Below are 19,826 nucleotides of genomic sequence, written 5' to 3'. Positions count from 1 at the left end.
GAATATCTCTGGAAGGTTGCATAAGAAACTGGTAACAATGGTTGTCTCAAAGATTAGGAGTGGGGCAACTGAGTGGCTGAAGGTCATACTTATTTTCATCGTACATTCTATTGCATCTTTTCATTTTTATGCCATATGTATATATGACATTAAAAATTCATAAAAATCTTCTGTGGATTCCCGTTGTTCATAAAATAACATCAGACTGCTTCACATGTTTGCAAGTCTTCCACACAAAATCGCCCTGGCTTCTTTAGCTATATTAAATGTTTTTCTTCTCTTCAAAGGTATCAGGTTCTCTCACCTCCCAGTATTTACATATATTTCCTTTGTTTGTAATGCTGTCTCCTTTCCCACTTTACTGGGCTTAATCTACTTCCTCTTCAATCCTTTGCATAGATGTCACATCCCGGGGGAAGCCTTTATACTAAGTTGGGAACAATGATGCTGCCCTTATCAAACTCCCATTACATTTATTATTATTATTATTATTATTATTATTATTAGTCTCTCTTTTCAGAGAGACTGTAAGCTCTGCAAGGACAGATACCACATTTGTCAAGACTGCCACTGATGTCTAACTTAGTGCCTTGGACATAATAGGAATTCAAGATGTATTCGTTTTTGGGAAGAACTATTAATGCTTATGCTGTTTTCCTTTAATATTCCAAACTCTGTCATCTTTGCCTATAGAAATTATTTTACAACCCACTCTCAACCCTGTCTCAAATTTTCCCACTGCACATCTTCCATATTCTTTTTTTTCCTCCCTCTTTCCATGCCACCTCCTCACCCCCGCCCTGCTAGTTTTTGCTGTCTCTGTCCATTTGCTGTGTGATCTTCTGTATCTATTTCTCCTTTTGTCTTCTCTCATCATTTTTCTCCTCTAGGATTCACTGGGATTCGATCCTGGGGACCTCTGATGTGGAGAGAGGTTCTCTATCACTTGCACCACAGTTCCTGGTTCCTGTTGTGCCTCGCCTTGACTTTTCCCTTAGCCTCTCTTTTGTTGCATCATCATCTTGTGGTGTGACACTCTCACGTGGGTACCCAGCTTGCCGCATGGGCATCTGGTTCACCACACAGGCACGTTTCTTTTTTACCAGGAGACTGTAGGAATGGAACCTGGGTCCTTCTGTATGGAAGGCAGAAACCCAATCACTTGAGCCACATCCTCTTCCCTCCATATTCTTTTTAAATTCAGGAGTCCCAGAGCTAAAATAATATTTTCTATTAAGAGTAAGAGGAATAATATGATAATTTCACTCTTCTTGAAGAAAGTTTATACTTTACAATGAATGAATTTAAAAAGATGGATGAAGAAAACATGTGACCATTATTTTAAGATCCCAATAAATCATGTTTCATTAGTGTATGATAGAAAATAATTTAGTACAGAAAAGTCAATGATATTTGGTAAACAAATTCATTAATGTCACTGATTTTAAAACATATGATTGCTGGTAATTCCCTAAATGTTAGCCTATTTGTAAATGACATTTTAATTTATTCTATACTGATATTTCACTGAGCAGCCTACTTCTACTTGCAATTTTTTTTTTTTACTTTTAAAGTACTCTATCCTTCCCAAATGTTATTTTCAAATCTCTTTCCAGAATTACATATCTCAGAATTTAGCCCTCTTTCTGGCTTGAGAATTAAGTTATTGATCTTTTACCAAGTTTTTGCCCAATCAGTTTTCACGGCTTGTGGGCCAATGCTTAACAATAACCTGTACTGATCGGTATTATTTTTCAACATGTGCGAGTCCTTGGATTTCAGCTGCCTGGCTTCACGATTTTATTGGCTAAGCAAGAAGGCATTCATGTTCATTAATGTGCTAATCTAATCCTTTCACAGGGTAAATGAGATGAATGATGTGGCCTTAGAAACACACTATGCTTTTATTTTTTAAAATATGCATCAGTGACATCCACGGTGTTCAAGTAAGGGCAGCTTGCCCCTGTGACAGGAGAGAAGACCCATGCCTGAGTGCCCAGTGCCTCTGGGAAAGTCTAGAGGCAAACAGGAGATTGAGTTTGGACCTGTGGTCTGGAAACCTTGTTCTAGTTATGACTGCCACTCACTGCGTAAGCTTGTGCAAGAGGGACCTTCTGAAAAACACAGATCTGATTAAATGAATCCCCTCTTTAAAACCTTTCCCATTTCTCATAGGATGAAGTCCACATTTTTAAAGGAGGCTCACAAAAGTTTCATGATCTGATTCCCACCACCTCTTTCATATGTTTCTGGCTTCTCTATGCCTCCATTTCTTCAATTGTAAGTGGACAGGGTTAGGTTAGATGATTTCTAAAGTACCTTTCACATCTAAAAACCTATGATTCTCAGTAATGACAAAGTCTCCCTCAGCTTTCAAAGAAAATAAAAGGGAATTTATAAATTTCTAAAGTCCTGCATCTAAAATAGACTGCCTTGAGTTATTCTGGAGCAAGAGAAGTTGTTCATGTAGAAGAAACACAGTTTACTTCTGCTTTTTAAGTTTAGTAGATTGACTGTTTTCTATAAAGTCCTGGAATCAGATTCTCCACTAATTCACATGTATCATGCCTTCTCTTTTTAAAGAAATGTAATGTTTGAGGGCTAGTAGTAACTTAGAAAACCTCTAACCTTTGTTTTTATAGATGAAATTATGGCCCACATTTTAAATACCTGTCAGATTTGTCACAGATCCAGGACTAGAAATCAGGGTTCTTTATTCCCATCCCAGTATTCTTCCACAATGTTGTTTCACTCTAATGACTTATATCATGGTACATACAGAAAACCCACGTCTAAGAAAATGCCTAGGCGGTGCACTCGGAAAGTGGGTTCACTCTGCCAAGCTGAGTTCCAAGTCACACCAGTGTGAATGGATGGCGAGCCATTTCCCTTTTCCTCTAGATGAAAAGTCACGATAGCATTCATTGATTTATTCAACAAATATTTAGTGAGGGCCAGCCATTATTTTGGACAAGGTCCTGAATCTTGAATTCCAAATAAACAACAGATATATTACCGAACATCCTAGTGGGATTCTTACTGATAGTGGTAAGTACTATGGAGAAAATAAGGAAGGTGATGGGATACAAAATCACTGGGACTGAGGAGGCTACTTTGGATTTAGTGACCACCTGAAACTCATACCTTCATTACTTTGTAAATTGTCTCCTCCCCTCAATTGCAACTCATACTAATCCTCAGTGACACCATCTTTCCAACTGTGAGATTGGCTATGCTGCCTTCTTATCCCTCCCTTCCATATGTTTTCATGTCTTCATGTCACTGCAAAGAAGACGTCTGCCTTCTCTTTGTTGGGCATTTAAAAGCACTCACATAATGTCTCCCATAATTGTTGTATTAGTCAGCCAAAGGGGTGCTGATGCAATATACTAGAAATCTTTCGGCTTTTATAAAGGGTTTATGTTGGGTAGAAGCTTACAAGGCTATAAAGAGTTCAACTCATATACCATAAGAGGTACTTCCTCACCAAAATCTGTTGCCAAGTGCTAAAACAAGATAGTGGTGATGTCTGCAAGGGTTCAGCTTTCCTCTTTCCTCTTAAGTTCTGTAGGCCTAGCTTCTTCCAATCTCAGGTGTAGGCTGGAGGGCTCATTTCTTTCTGGGCTCAGCTGCTCTGGTCTCTTCACAAAGTCAGCTGTAAACTGTAAGGCAAATGGCTCATCTTTTTTCCTGGGGCTATGGATCAAAACTGACAAGTTCTCTTCACTTCTGTGTCTATAGAGCTCTCTTAATCCTTTTGTACCTTCTCTGTGTATCTACTTCTGTGTGTCTCCTTGATTGAGTTACTGTTTATATAGCCCATAAAGGGGACAGGGACTCAAACAGAGTCATCCTAATGATGTGGTTGAATCAAAGCCCTAATCTTAATATAATTTAATCAAAGGCTTCTCAGCTCAATCTAATGCAACCAAAGGGTATCGCACCCAGAGGAATAGACCAGTTTCAAAACATAATCAAATATATTTTTTTGGCATTCATAAATAATATCAAACTGCTACAACTGTATTGGCATTTTCCCTGCACAAATGCTAATTAAATGGATGATTCATTGTTCCTCACCATTTCATGTTATTTCTGCCTGGGGTGCCTACCCTAAGCTTGAATTTCTGCAGTATTCATGCTCATCTTTGAACACTTCCAATTGACCGGAAACCCTCTTCTGTGGCAGCACCTTCTAACTTTGTGCAGGTCCTTCACATTAAGCCTACTTTTTTTTCACAATTCACCTCAGGCTCTGCCATACCGTAAAAATTTCCCTTTGTTGCCTCTGTGCCTAGTTGTCAGCCCAAATATTCAGAAATGTGTGGCTAATTCAATTGTGATAATTTGGCTCATCTGAATACCAGTCCTGTGGTGGTGTTTTATGGCACTTAGAATATCATCATTCATGTGAGTATGTCCTGGCTTCTTAGATTTATTATGGGCTCCTCAAATTGGGGACAGGGCAGAGTTATAAAATCATTTATATCACAGAACCTAAAATATAAATTCTCAAATGGGTTTTTCATTATTAGGTGCTCAGAACAAAAAAAGGAAGTTGGTGTTCCCCATTCAATGCACATTGTATATGTTTCTGTTGTAATATATACCACTTCATAACATTATCATTTATGTGCCAATTTCTCCAGCTATAATTTATCTCTGTTGCCTAATGCAGTACTTAGAATATAGTGCATACGCATTATATACTTTTTGAATAAATGCATGAAGATTTTAAAAAGCACAACCAGGTATCTCAGGGCTTATGATTTTCTTAAGGAGGGTAAAAGAGGGAAATATAATAGTAATATGATGATCCTGAAACTTATTTGACCATGTAATATTCTCTGTTCAAGGAACTATGAAACTCTCTTAATGATTTTGCTCTCTAAAACGCAGCTTGTGAAATGCTGGCTTAAAACATGAAAAGAACCTAGCTGGATGATGATGATATTTCTCTTTCCTGAATTGCAAGCCATTTTAGGTCAGGGTCTATGCTTTAACTCTCTTTATATTAAATTTTTGAAGGGCCATTAAAGGCCACATGGTTCATCGATGCACCCTTTGTTTGAATCTCTGCAACATTATAATATTCCCAGTTCATGTTTGAGTATTTCCATTTGGCAGGAAGCTATCTTCTGTGGTAGCTCTTTCCAACTTTTTGCAGTTTTTTGTTTAGTGGAAAGTTACATTGAGGCAAATTTTGTCCCTCATACTATCCACCCATAGTTATAGTTCTACCTCTTAGGGCATAAATATCTGACCAAAAATCTGGTAAAGTCCCTTGTACATAGAAGACATTCAGAAATGTGTGGAGAATTGAATTGAATTGTGAGAATTTGACTCTTTAAGTTTCTGAATTGGGATTTGAAACTGAAATACACTCTGGACTAAATGTGAACATGATTTTCCACCAGATTACTTTTTAGTCATGCCATTTTTGTGCCTGTGCGTATATGCACTTGTAAATGGAAATGACATTTATGCCGCTTTGCAGTTTTAGAAAGTAAATTCAGCTCTTTGGGGAGTTCTTCCTCTGAAGATGGGGCATGAGAAATCAGAAAAGGCAAGTTTCAATTAGGAATAGTGTTATGATGGTAGTTTTTTGTATTTTTCTTCTTTCCCCTGATAGCATTGCTCTGAGAACTAGGCCTGGACCCTCTGCATCTCTTGGTCATGGACCAATAGGTCTGCGTGATTCAAATGATTGAAAAGCAAGAAGCTTTTGCTTTACAACCCTACATCGAGTTTTCTCTGGTATATGATAGCTTGAAAGGGAAACATCCACAAAAGAAAATTTGATGGGTCAAGGTCCCCCAACCCTCCGGGATAGACACCCAAAAATGGACAATAGTAAGAGACAATATTATAGAAGGCCAACTTATCCTTCCTATATAAATTATTCCTCATTATCTTTATAAACCAAATTAGCCACTCACTTATGGCTACAAGTAGGGCCACATAGACAGAAATAACAGCATTTCACTGGCTCTTTCCCCCACTACCTCCAATAGGATTTTAATGCTATCAAAGTTCCCATCCCTCAGGTAGTCTTGGGAGGTGTTTGGAGTTTTTCACAGGTGCTTATGAGATCTACTGGCCAGGTGTGGATGCTCATCCTGCGGGATATTGCTTTTTCTTTGGAAAGGCTGTGTGCCAGCATGACTCAGTGCCTATTCCAGCTGGGGCTCCCAGCCCTGTTCTGGGCACTGAAGCTGTTTTTCTGCCTTTACCAAACACCATGCTCTCTCAGCAGGAACTACTCTTGTTTTGAGAAAATGCCACTGTGTGCTCAGAATAATTCTTCCCTCTGTTAACCAAGCTGTTGTCACTGAGTTATGTTCCTTATTTTCTGGCTCTTTCATCCCCAAAGGTAAATTCTTCATGCTTTTGTGTACATGGTCTCCTCTCCAGTTCACAAGCTCCTTCTAGGGCTTTTAATAACTTTCACCTCTGTGCAGCACCCTCTCATAGAGGCCAGGTTAAAGACCACTGAGCCAACTGATCACTTTAATAACCCCACAGGATTCCTAACATGATTTTTTCTTTTTTTGCAAATGCCAGGGCCTATACCAGATAGAAGGAACACTATACCAAAGGTCAGGAAATAGGGATTCCATTCCTTCTGGGCTCATTGTTTACTTTCCATGCAATTTGCATTTCTTTCTGCTTTGTTGAGATATTGTAAATTAATGTTATTAAGAATAAAATGCTCTAAATTATAAGGACATGAAGTAGTATGGAAGTACATATGCAAAAATGATATTATAGAGAAAAATCTTTCTTGTAACCTGAGTATTACATACAGAATTCATAAATAACTTTTCTATGGTAATTCAGATACTGTGCTCTATACATGGAAGAGTATCATTTCCTTTCACTTGATTTAAAATAATAGTAATGCTTGACAGTTGAAAAATGATTTCCAGATTTTTAAGCACTTTCTCATTCTAAACTCATGTAATCCTTACAAAAGTTCCAAAAGTTAGCCTATTACTGTGTGAGTTCATGGAAAGGAGATGATAATCTTCAAAAAAAATTTTCTTTTTAAATTAGAGATGTGGGTTTACAGAACAATCCTGCATAAAATACAGGATTCCCATATACCATCCTATTATTAACACCTTGCCCTATTATGATCTTAGGACCTTAGATAAAAATGAATTTTTATCATATTCCCACAGGGTGCTTACAGTTTGATTTCTTAGCTATAATTGAATTTTTCTTTGCAGACCAGTGCAAGTAATGTGGTATCATGAGGAGAATATTATTTATGTTAGAAGTCAGAAAATCTGTGATCCATTCTTGGATCGTCCATAAACCAGCCTTCAGGCATTTATTCATTTATACTGTAGCATTTGTGGACTTCATGACTTTCCAGACATCCTACAAGATATTGTGCATACTGAAATAAATTATATACTCAATGATTCAAAACTTTGATTATGCATTAGACTAGGGGTCATCAACTATGGCCCACAGACCAAATCTGTTTTTATAAATAAACTTTTATTGGAATACTGAGAAGCTCATTCATTTATGTATTGTTTATGGCTCCTTTTGTACTAAAACAGTAGAGTCTAATATTTGTGGTAGAGACATTAAGACCTTCAAAACCTAAAATATTTACTGACTGGCCCTTTGTTGAAAATGTTTGCTGTTCTCTGCATTATATTCACCATAGAGAAGATTAATATAAATACAGATAATATATGCTTATCTATCTACCTATCATCTATCTATCTACCTATCATCTATCTATCTATCTATGGCTTCAGTTCCTCCTCAGTTTTCCCATCTGTAAAACTGTATTACCTTAGATGATTTCTAGGAGTCCTACAGCTCTAAAATATAGGTTCCTGGGATTATGTCAATTACTTCTTTGTAGCCCCTTACGACTGGAAACAATAGTCAGGGTTATATGAATAGCATGACCCCTGTAGCATGACCCTTGACATCTATGCTATCTTATGGGTTCCCCATAGGGATTTGATAAAACAAACCTCTGGAAGGGAAATACCTTGTCTGGTCCAGTAGTACCTATTGGTAGAATACCTGTAAAATACTTAATGTTCTGCACAGAATTGCTATAAAAGGGAGGCAGTTCAATTTTCAGTATTCACATTCTTCACAATTAATACTTAGGCCTATTATGGTTTGCTATGTATAAGTTTTTGCCCTCAAAACTTGGTTTGTGAATCACTATGGCAAATCTTCAATATGATGGCTTGTTTTTCTATTTTATGACTTCTCATCCATATCAGATCTACACTGTAATTTCATCTTTGTTGAGACACATAGCTATATCTCTACTTCTATCTCTAATAAACTACATGTTATTGGCTTCATATATTTAGCGAAGTTTTTCAAGGACTAGTGTGTATTGAATGCTTTATTTACTTCTTGCAGGGTCTCTCCATGTGTACAGAATAGCTGGCAAATAAAAAAATAAAATATATGGTAGACTCAGTGATTAAAGCTTTTATGATGCTACAGCAGCCCAGTCTCTACGATCTGATTCATTTTTATCAAAATAGGTAGATGAATGCACTGAAAATTTCAAAAGATATTGGAATAATGCAAGTTGAAGTAGACAGGCCTTTTTGAAACTCTAGCAAGAGCTGGTGGGGAAAATTCACATGGTTTTTGTCATTTACACATCAAACATTCCTATTAAGGGAGATGTTTTGAATGCTTTTTAAAAGTGCTATCCAATTAATCACAATTCCTTTCTCTCCACCAAAGAGAATTACAGAGAAACTCTGGAATATTGGCCACTGTTGACCTCTTGGCCCTGCTTTTTCTTCCCAGACATTGATGAGTGTGCTGAAGGGCGCCATTACTGCCGGGAGAATACGATGTGTGTCAACACCCCGGGTTCTTTCATGTGCATCTGCAAAACTGGGTACATCAGAATTGATGACTATTCATGTACAGGTAAATGGTGGCTGTTTATGAAATAACCTCTTTCTATGCCTTGTTTACTTTTAAAGTTTATCCTTTAAAATAAACTCTAATTTTTGATCAGTATTCCAAAAGTACTCCCATGTAACGAAGCAAGTCATAAGCAGAATCATACCTTTTTGATTTGGTTGAAAATTCTGAATCTGTTCTAAGGAAAGGAATGCCTCCTCGATCTGGATGAGTTTTTTACCCTCTGCTAGGAAGGTAAAGAAAAACTAAGGAATCAAAGCAATGTAATAACAGATTTATACTTTAACGATATTTATACTCAAAACTTGTGTGAATTATTATAGCAAATCTGAGAAACAACCCCTAAATGATATTTCCTTTATATTGCAGTAGATTTCTGAATGGATGCATAGTGATATAAATGATGTGATAAGGGATATGTTTTTCAGAAATAGGTTCTTCAAGTGCTAGGAAACGGAAATATTAAGGAGAACTGAGCTCATTTACACCTCTGAGAAAGGCAGTTGGGTGACATAACAGAATTCCACTTATGTTTGCTTTATGAAATACCACTCCCTCTAGTACCATCCAGAGTTGTGTTTCAGGGAAGTCTTGAATCTTAGTAATTCCTAAAGTAACTGTAAAACCAAGTTGGTCCTGGGATATTTTATGGGTTCCTACCTATAGATCATGAAAGACAATGGTGCCAGAAGAGTAGCTTGAAGACTATGGGATTTCAGGAAATGTGCATTTAAAATAGGACATTCCTTGGGATTTCTATATTTTTTAACTGGAGGAACATTAAAAAAACATTTTAGAAAAACATATAGAATCATAAAACTAGAGAGCACCTAAAATGTTATTCCTCTAACATTTTACTCTACCTCCAACTTTATGGTCTTTATCGGATAGATGTATAAACCAAACTTAGAGTTTTCCAGGAAAAGAAACTCAGTAACACTCCCCAGTAAAATATTAGTCTATAAAAAAGGTGTTATTTTATGCCCATGTATTGATATGTCCATTTCTAAATCTTATAGTGACTATACTGTGTACTAATTGATAACCTCTTTACTAATTAGAGCAGGTAGAAGGACCCTCCTCTAAATTCAAATATGGTATTTATATGAAAATGGAATGATGGAAATCAGATATAATGAGAAGTGACTTCCCAATCTATGAGAAATAATCAAAGATATCCTGAAGTTGATACCTTTTCCAGTAGCGATTAATATAATTCCTCCTTGTTTGTGTTTTTTTGTCAGTTTATCCTAAACATTTACAAACTATGGGAACAATTCTTTAAAGTTTAAGTTATTTTGTTAGGCAAAATTTAATCACATTGAGAAGTAGAGTGTCTTGAAGGAGAACTGCAGAACCATTTTCTTTTTTTCCTTCACTCAGAGATGTCTTTCAACATAAAAGAACAAGTCTTAGTAAGTAGAGAATAAAAATACCTGGCTTACTGTAATTTTAGTAATATCAATAAGCCTGACGCCCAATTTTAACAGTTAGCAAAATACAATCTTAGATAAAACTACTGTATCTCAGAGAGTTACTGTGCTAATTTTTTGAAGAATCTGCTGATTCTTTGGCATTAGAGACTTAAAAAGCTGAGTACATTTTAATACATTCTAGACAGTTTTTTATTCTTACATCCTTAAATTTTTAGAAATTTTAGATTGAGAGTACAAGACACACAATTTGGTCTAGTGTTAAATGAGGTGTTTTCCTTCAGGGAAAGCTGCTTTCAAGAGATTCACTCCCTTTCTGAGTCTGTCTATTGGATGTAAATTCAAGGACTGGTTTAGCTTTCATCTATTACAGAGAATCTGCTGCTTTGGCTTTTCCCAATGCATTTCCCCTCTAAATAAAATCCCACAAATTACTGTTGTTGTTTTTTTAAACTTGGGAAGAATTCTCCCTTAGGATTGCAAAGTTTCTAATGATATAAATGAAATATCCTTTTATAGGAATGCCAGACAAGGCCATAATCATTTTAAGAAAAGCTGTTCAGGACGCCATGGTTTTTGTGCCTAAGGAACCAGAGTCAAGAATTTCAAGACCTGGCAGATGATGCAATGCATTTCCTTAATGAGGAACCAGTGTTTCAATGAATACCCTTTACTTTTATGCTTCCACTTAAAGAATAGAGACTTTCTTGCTCTTAAACTTCCCATCTCCTAAGACTAGGTGTGAATATTTGAAAATTTGAATCTGTACACAGAAGTTGGATTTTCTGGGGAATATATATGGATTTTATTTTGTAGTCCAGAGTCAGGTGGTCATTTCCAAAGCATCTCTTCATGTTAGGTCATTTAGGCTTGGCACATACTCAGGGTTTTTGCAAAGGACATGAATGTTTAGGTTCCCCACAATTTGATGTTCACTTCCATGTAAAAAGGATTACTTTGTCACAAGGGTCTAAGAAATGACTGCTTTTCTGGGGGTTTGCCTTGTGACTAAAGGTATCTAGGCTATACCATCTCAAGAACCCTTACAAGACCAGAGCTGGACTGTATTTCTCTGTATTTTCTATGAATTCTGATAACAGACACCCACACACTTGCAGGAGAAGGCCTTCCAGAATAAATGTTAGGGCACTGCTGCAGAGCCAGTTCCTGATGCTTGTCACTGAGTTCTTGGAATTCAGAATTTGTTTTGCTTCTGTATGCCTGCCCTGTTTGCTTTTCAAAAGCTTCTCTGCCTAATATAATACAGTGATACTCTCAACCCTATACCCAGTAGACTCTCAAGGTTGCTTACTCCATCTGAAATGTAATCATAGACATTCTGATTTAAAGAAGAATCTAAGAGCAATAGACATTACTTTATAGTCAAGAGCTTTGATCAATAACAGAAATCTTTTATAACCCTGTAGCTCTGACATAGAAATTACCTATGCTACAGAGGAATTACCTTCTGAAGTAATTGCATGTTTTTTACTCTCAGTTTCAGATATTTTGAGTTATATTTTCCCCATGATCATACAGTTTTGGAGATGGAAGAGTTCTTAAAGATAATCTAGCCCAGTCCCTTCACTTTCACAAGTGAGGAAACTGAGAAATGGGTTGTCATACCCAGGTCATACCATTAGTGAGAGCCTCTTTACTCTTCTTAGTTCTTAAACTATTCTCCATCTGTCTAATTTGCAACCATACCAAAATAATTTAAGGGAAATGATTCATATTTTATAGAGAAATGCATTATTCAATCTAAAATGCTCATTAATTAAACTGCCTTTCATATAGGTGATTTCAGTTCACTAGCTTCAACCTTAAGAGGAATTTTTCCCCTACAGATCCTATAGTAATAGTCCTAAATCAGAAGCAAGTAGAAGAAATATGAAGCACAATTTTCTGGGCTTCTGACTCTATTACATAGTTACACTGTAACTTAGTTTGCACAAACGATATAGCAGTTTATACTCTTCTAAACTCATTAAGATGATTTTCCTTAGAGAGTGTTATATTTTTACTAATTAATGCTTCATTGTTTCTCTCCTCCTCATATCTTTTCCTGCACTCATAAAGGAACACCTGGATTTATCTACATTGTAAGGAAGGAGGGATAGATGGAAGGAAGAAAACAAGAAAGAAGGGAAGGAGGGAGGGAGAGGGGAAGGAAGCCGGAGTCGATGGAGAGAAAAGAAGAAAGAAAAACAAAAAGGAAAGTATAGGATAGGATAGGAAAGGAAAAGAAAGGAAAAGAAAAAGATTGTGTTCACATGGGCCAAAATATTGGAAGTCCATTCTTTGGAATCTCTGATTACAAAAAAACCCTCAGTATTCATGCATAACAAAAATTCTACATTATTCATATCAGCACTAATGGCTTTCTTGGATCACTGAAATAGACATTAATTAAATTGGGTAAATCTTCTTGCGTCTTACTGGACATCTCTTCTTGGAACTGGTCTTATATAATGGACAAGGGGAAAAAACACTCCTAGAAACATTGGTGGAGTTGAGAATGCTGGATTTTGGAGCTATCAAAGGATAAAGTTCTTCTGAGTGAAGAGGCACTCATTTCAAACTGATGAACTCAAATTGATAGTTACGATGAAAGGGACTTCTGATTCTTCTTCTGTGCTGATGAGCTTGTTATCTTCCTGCTGTTCTGTGGCCCCTCAGAGTAGGGAGGAGAGAATGGAAAGGGTTATCATCAGAATGGATGTGTAGTGGTCTTGCCTAGCTAATGGTTTTGCCAAGTGTAGGGAGTAAATTGATCCTTTAGGCAGTGGTTCTCAAAGGGGGGCAACACAACTCCTCCCCAGAGGTTATTTGACAATTTCAGGAGATATTTTTTTTTTTTCCTATCCTGAAGGATGTACTACTGACATCTGTTGGGTAGAAGCCAGGAATGCTGCTAAAAATCCTGCAATGTACAGCACAGCCCCCACAACAGAGAATTATATAGCCCCAAATGAGAAACTGATTTAGAGGGACCTGTGCAAAATTGTCATTGTACAGTTTCTTTTTAACTCCTCCTCTTCTTCCTTTAGTCTCCTTATAATGATGTCTTCTCTTATTTCTTATGGAACCCATTGTCCTTTTATTGCCCTCTGGCTCCACAAGGGACCTCCTGCTCACTAAGGCCCACCCTTACTCAAGTTCTCTATCCTTTCTCCTATTAAAAACCTATTCTTAGCTTACCCTAGGGGAATGATTCTCCAAAGAAAATTTCAGGCCTCAGTACAGAAGATAGGTGGCATGGTTTAGGGGCCCTCACATTTGTCCTGATGCCTGCCTCCTATTTCTGCTCATCCTGTTGACTTTATTATTGGAAGGTCTTCTCATCCTGGCTTTGATCCATGTCCCATAGCACAGGAGGCTGGTCCATTAGTGACTCAAGCATGTAGGAACTCTACTGGGCTCTTGATTGTTGTTGTTAAGCAAAGATCCTCCTCTGGTGTTCCCAAGGGGTTTTCACTTCTGAATGAACTTAGCTTTTTATGGTTATTGAATACTCCTAGTGCTGACATTTTCTGATCTTATCATTGTGGTCACTTTTTCCTAACATCATCAATATTGACTTTTTTTCTCCCTATCTGGTTTTGTCACTGTCTTTTTTTGGTGCATCGCTTTGCCGTGGGTGGGGGTGGGGAGGGCTGCAACTCACCATGCAGGACACCTTTTTTCTTTTTTACCCGGAGGTCCTGGGGATTGAACCTGGGTCCTCCATATGGTAAATGGGAGCTCAATTGCTTGAGCCGCAGGGGCTTCCCATCAATACCAATTTTAAAAAAAATCATCACCATTAGCATACCATTTATCAGGTTTGCCTAATTTGGTGATTGTAGAGAAATAGTAATGAATTTTATGAGATTAACGTTTCTTCACTTTTTTTCCTTTGTCAGTGTTTACTCTAGCATGTGAAAGAGTCTTGGCTGCTGTTGTCATGCTCCAAAGGTTACAGAGGACTATTTACTCTGTGCAGCCAAAGCCGTCATTGGAAGCCAGTAGTAACCCAGGCATGCCCTCCTCAGATAGCTGCCTCCTCTATGTTTCTTTAAAGTTCCATACCAACCAAAGCAAAAGGAAATTTTGCTTAATGAAAGTATTTAAAGAAAAGTTTTGGAAAGGCAGCAATAACATTACCTCTTTACCTCCCACCTTCTTCCCAAGACTTGAAATTGAAATTAGTCATATATTGTGTGGATGGACACTAACCTCATTATCAGGTATTAAAAATTTGCTTTCCATGGACTTACCAAAATCATGAGCGTTGAACAAGATAAATAATTCAGTGTGTATATGTGTGTGTGCACCATGGTAATTACTAGTATATAAATGGTAAGGAAAGAGAGGCTATAGAGCCCAAAGGCAGAGAGGATAAAGGGCCACAGGAAGCATAGATCAGAGAGAATAGGAAGTGAAAAATATGCATGACAGCTTTCACAAAAATTCCTAAATAAACAATGTGATTTTCATTGAATCATGCCTTGGACATTTTATCTTTACTAAAATGCCTAGAATAGAAGAAATGTCAACAAATGTTAACTGCGTTGTTATTGTTATTTTTGTTGTTGTTATTAGGTAAGTTGTCCTCCTGAGGAAATGTCTTACTTCCTTGGGAACCTTTCAACTGGGTGCTTTTCTGTGGTTGCTTTTCTACTGAGTCATTAATTTTCATAAAATAGACAGTTTTGTTGGAGCAAGCATGGACTCGATGTATTTTTGTTTACTCAACTGTACTTTTTATGTACCTTGCAAAAAGACAGGGAAACCATGTTGTAACTAAATAGCACTGTTTCCGGAAGACACAAAAATTCCTTCAGTAGGAGAATTTGATGTGCTTCCAGGGGTGGAGGAGTTTCCTGTTATTCTTGTGAATGAGCATTAGATTGTGATACACGAGACTAGATGGATGCCTCTTGGAAACTACTGTGGATACTAATCTGCCCAGAGAGAGAGAATGTTACCTCTTAAGAATCAGTGAGTCTGGTCTGTTGTCAAGCAGGGCAGATTTTATGACTTGGCTGCTTCCATGTGGATTTCTTTTCTAAAGAACCACAGTCAGGCCATCAGACAATCCTACCATCTGGCCACTAGTTGCCATGACTATTGGGAAAGACTTAATGCATTTTTGTGAACATCCACTCCGAACTTTTTTTCCCCTGGAATCAGCACTATATAAGATATAATAAAATCAATGTTTTTTAGAAAACATGAAAATCAGATGTTAGGTTTTAAAATTTAAAACATGGCCCCTAAAGCTAAAAGATACCCCATTCATTTCCTGGAGTTCATTACATATTATGACACTGTGTAGTTATTATTGAGTAATTGGAAAAAAAAAAAAAATGATCACAAAAGCAAATTAAACTACCAAGCCCCAAGACTCAAAGAATTAATGATGAAAAGCTCTTTTTAAACCAACACACTCAAGGAATCATCTCTAGAGGAGCATGTACTGTGGTTACCAGGAAGGGTTAATGTTTAGCAACTTCAGGCCATGTTAGGAGAGTTGCAGAGAACAGAAGTGACATGTGCCTGCACAGTGAGCAAGGAGGCCAAGGCAGTGAGCTTATTGCTTTCCTGAAACACATCTGTGCACACATACAATTAGCAGGCAGCTCTAAATGCAAAAGGCCCAAAGGCTTTGGGAGCCAGCACTGCCTTTTTAAAAATGAAAAGCTTGGAAAGGAGCCTGTGCTCTACTGAGTGGGGGAAGCACACCGGCTCCAGTGGAGCAGTCTCCTGGCTTATCAGAGCCCTTGTGCAGCAGCTCCGCACGGCTGTCTTCTCCATGTGCAACCTGGGCCCGATGGTCTGCTCATCAGAGCCCCCGCCGGTATGCTTCTGTGCAAGCCCCCCTCTTTGTAAGCTCACCCGAGCCCCGAGAGGATGGGGGCTGCCTCCTTAGCCAGGCTCACCTGCTTTGACCTAGTCAGTAAACCCTGATTCACCTTCATCCCAAATAGATGTATAATATTACTTGAGTTTTATTTTGAGATTTTTTTTTTTAAATGTGAAAAGCATAGAGTTGAAAACTCACATAGGGGAATAAAAAGATTATCTATGTCAGGCGTGTAATAATAGCGGTATCTTAGCAACAGACAACTGTGGAGGACAGGATTACTGAAGTTTCAGCTCAGTGGATGCCTTTCGTTTACTTTCTTGATTGTTGACTTTGACATATTAGCCGGGGTGAAAATTTGACCTTCCTCAGGCCTCCACACTGTTCCAGGGACCCATGGAACACAGTTCATCTGGTCTGCTGTGGTTCTCATCTCGCAGTGGGTGTGGAACTTCCCAGTGACATTCCTGCATCTTGTTGCTCTCCTTTCCTGCCCAGCCTTGGCTGCCTCTGCAGATCCAGATCATGGGTTTTGGGTTCTGAGGTGGTTTCTTCTCCCAAATCAGGCGTTTGCTCTCTCTTGTGTGCTTTAGCTGGGGTGAGGCAGAGTCAGGCTGACTGCTTGGATGGTGCTTTTGCTGCCTGTACTTGTGAGTGGTACTTTCTTCATCTAACTTCTGACACCAAAGAAGAGGTTTCCTTTTGCTGAAACCAAGTTCTTTTATCGAAGGGAATGATACCATTTTGGCTATCTACTGCTGTGTTACAAATTACCCCAACATTTAGCAGCTTAAAGCAACGCACCTCTACGTTCTCCCGGTGTCTGTGGGTCGGGAGTCTGGGCATGACAAACTTGGTCCTCTGCTCTAGGATCCCTAGCAAGGCTGAAATCAAGGTGTTGTCTAGGGCTATGGAAGGACTCATTTCCAAGCTTGCCTGTGTGGGCGTTGGCAGGATTCACTTCCTCGAGGATTGTTCGACCAAGGGCCACAGTTCCTCACTGGCTGCTGTCCTCAGTTCTTTGTCACACGGGCCTCTCAAACATGGCTGCCTGCATCATCAAAGCCAGTTCAGGAGAGAACTTTCTAGCAGGATGGTAGCCACCAACTTCTGTAATGTAACCACTGACGTGACCATTGCTGTGTTCTGTTGGTTAGAGGCACATCATTAGGTTGTGCCCACACTCAAGGGGATGCAGTTATATGGGGTCTGAAAGCGAGGAATTGGGGTTCATTGGGGGCCATCGTAGAGGCTGCCTACCACAGGTATTGAGTACTGTGTGTGGTTAACCAAACCACTTCTGCAAGTACTGAAAACAGTCCTGGGTGGAAGAATAAGAGGAAAAAAAATAGAGTAGTAAAGATGTATGGTATAAGAACTGTGTGTGAGTGAGTGTGAAGAACTCGTGAGATGCAACAGATTTCTTCCACTTTTCTTCACACCAGAGATTTGCTACAGCTGCATGGTACAATTAGTGTTCCCAAAAAATGGATGGAGATAGTGTGACTGAATGACTACAATACAATGGGGTACATTCTCTTAACAGATAAATGTGCAGAGAGCTGTGGGGAGCCCTGAAGAGAAAGTGGCCAATCTGGCTTAAGCCTGCGCATGGGCAGTACCACTGAATGAGAGACATTTAAATTAAGGTTTTTAGAATGAATAGCTATTTCAGGAGAGGAACAAGTCAGAACATTTCGAGAGGAAGGAATATAAATATAAAAGCATAGAGCATAGATTGTTGTAAAATAGCAAATTTAGTGTGAATGGAATTGTAAGAGAGAAGGCTAGAATGTCCTGTTGAAAATGCTAAGGTATATTAAGGTATATATCTCTGAAACATTTCAGCCTGAGTACATTCTAATTAAGATATTTACTTTCAGAGTGGCAGGGCTTTATTTTGTTTTTGTTTTATCTTATTTTACTTACTGAAAAATTGTTTACTAAATTGATGATATTTGCAACAGTCAATGCAGGCTTAGAATCAGGTGTTATGGTATTTCATTTCAGAGAAGACAAAAGCTTTGTCAATATTCTTGGAAGCTCCTGAAAGCAAATTTTCAATGTGGCCTAATGAGAACTGATTTTAGAATTCTCTAGAATGACCTCATAGCCGTTAAGTCACCAATTGCCTGAGGCATTATCTGAATACATTTGCATGGGTATTTCTAATGTATTTGGTGAAATGCAACAAAGCAGCAACAACAACTACAAAAGGAAATGGCCAAGAGGTCTGTGGAATCTCTCTTGTTTGTCCAAATCTAACCATAGTCTTGTCTTTGGCCCCATCTTCTCCATGAACATTTTGTGACATTTTTAACTTATGAATATTAGCTTGTCTTCTTGGATTTGAACCTTGCTCTATGACCAACTAGCTGTGATTTTTAGCAACTTACCTGACCTCTCTAGCCATTTTAAGGATCCCTATCTGTGAAATAGAATAACATTACATACCTCGTGTATTAGTTTTAGAATTAAATAGAATGAAGTGTGCAAAGTCATTAGCATGGTAGCTGGCACATAAAGTACTATGTATAAAGTAAGTAATCAATAACCAATAGTTGCTATTTGTGGCAGGCAGAATAATGGCATCCCAAAGATGTCCATTCTAATCCCTAGAATCTGTGCCTATGTAACATGCAAAAAGAGATTTTGTCGATATGACTAATGTTAAAGACCTTTAAATAAAGAGAGTGCTCTGGATTAGCTAGGTGGGGCCAGTCTAATTGCATGGGTCCTTAAAAGTGGAGAACCTTTCTAGACTGTAGTCAGAGTAAGATGTAACTATGGAGGAAGGCTCAGAGAGATGCCCTGTTGTAGGCCTGGAAGATGGAGGAAGGAGACAATGGGCCAAGGATGCAAGTGGCCTTTATAAGCTGGAAAAGTCAAGGAAATATTCGCCTATAAAACCTCCAAAAAGGAAGTCAGCCATGCTGACACACCGATTTCAGCCTGGTGAAGCCTGAGGTGAATTTCTGGCCTTATAGAACTGTAAAATGAGAACGTTGTATTATTTCAAGCCAACAAGTTTGTGATAATACAGTATTATTAGCTAATGCTGTTAGATTGTCCAAAACTATATTTCAAAATTATTATTTAACACTCCAGAGTACTTAGCTCAGTTTTTTTTTTTTTTCTCTTTTCTCGTTGTTGGGTATAACCAAAAAACTTGGAGCAAGTCTGGTATTTGTGGGAAGAGATTAGATGGGTAGACTGTTGAGAATCAGGGGGATCCACTTCATGTTTGTGCCCCAATTCCTCACTTTAATCTTAACAACTGGGTTTCATGTTTTAATAGTTGGTTTATAGCATAAAAGTTAAGGGTGCTTATTATTTTTTAAATGTTTTCCTTTTTTCTTCTGGTAAATGCAAAAATACACACACATGCACACTCACACAGACAAAATCATACAGAAATACATAAGTAATTATACATTTACCCAGAATTTAGTGTTTTAAATGATTATGTAGTATAGTACTCATTTCTCTCTCTTATGGGTTGAGCTGTGCCCACAAAAGACATATTCAAGCACTAACTCCCAGTCCCATGAATATGGCCTTTTTTGGAAACAGAAACCTTAAAGATGTTATTAGTCAAGATGAGATCAAAC

General features: G+C 38.0%; 1 protein-coding gene across 4 annotated transcripts in view; it reads left to right on the top strand.

The window, feature by feature from the left end:
• The window catches only part of NELL2 (neural EGFL like 2), a 526,313-nt gene that overhangs the window by 313,344 nt on the left and 193,143 nt on the right, over window positions 1-19,826 (top strand). For all 4 annotated transcript variants that reach the window (XM_004447896.5, XM_058307852.2, XM_004447895.4 and 1 more), the window contains one exon: window positions 8,812-8,937. In XM_004447896.5, the coding sequence (XP_004447953.2) occupies window positions 8,812-8,937 (126 nt within the window). The remainder of the gene's footprint in view (window positions 1-8,811; window positions 8,938-19,826) is intronic.

Source organism: Dasypus novemcinctus, chromosome 12, assembly GCF_030445035.2.
Source record: "Dasypus novemcinctus isolate mDasNov1 chromosome 12, mDasNov1.1.hap2, whole genome shotgun sequence".
In the NCBI taxonomy this organism is placed as follows: domain Eukaryota; kingdom Metazoa; phylum Chordata; class Mammalia; order Cingulata; family Dasypodidae; genus Dasypus; species Dasypus novemcinctus.
The sequence above is the reverse complement of the archived record's forward strand: the minus strand, read 5'-3'. Positions and strand labels throughout refer to the sequence as shown.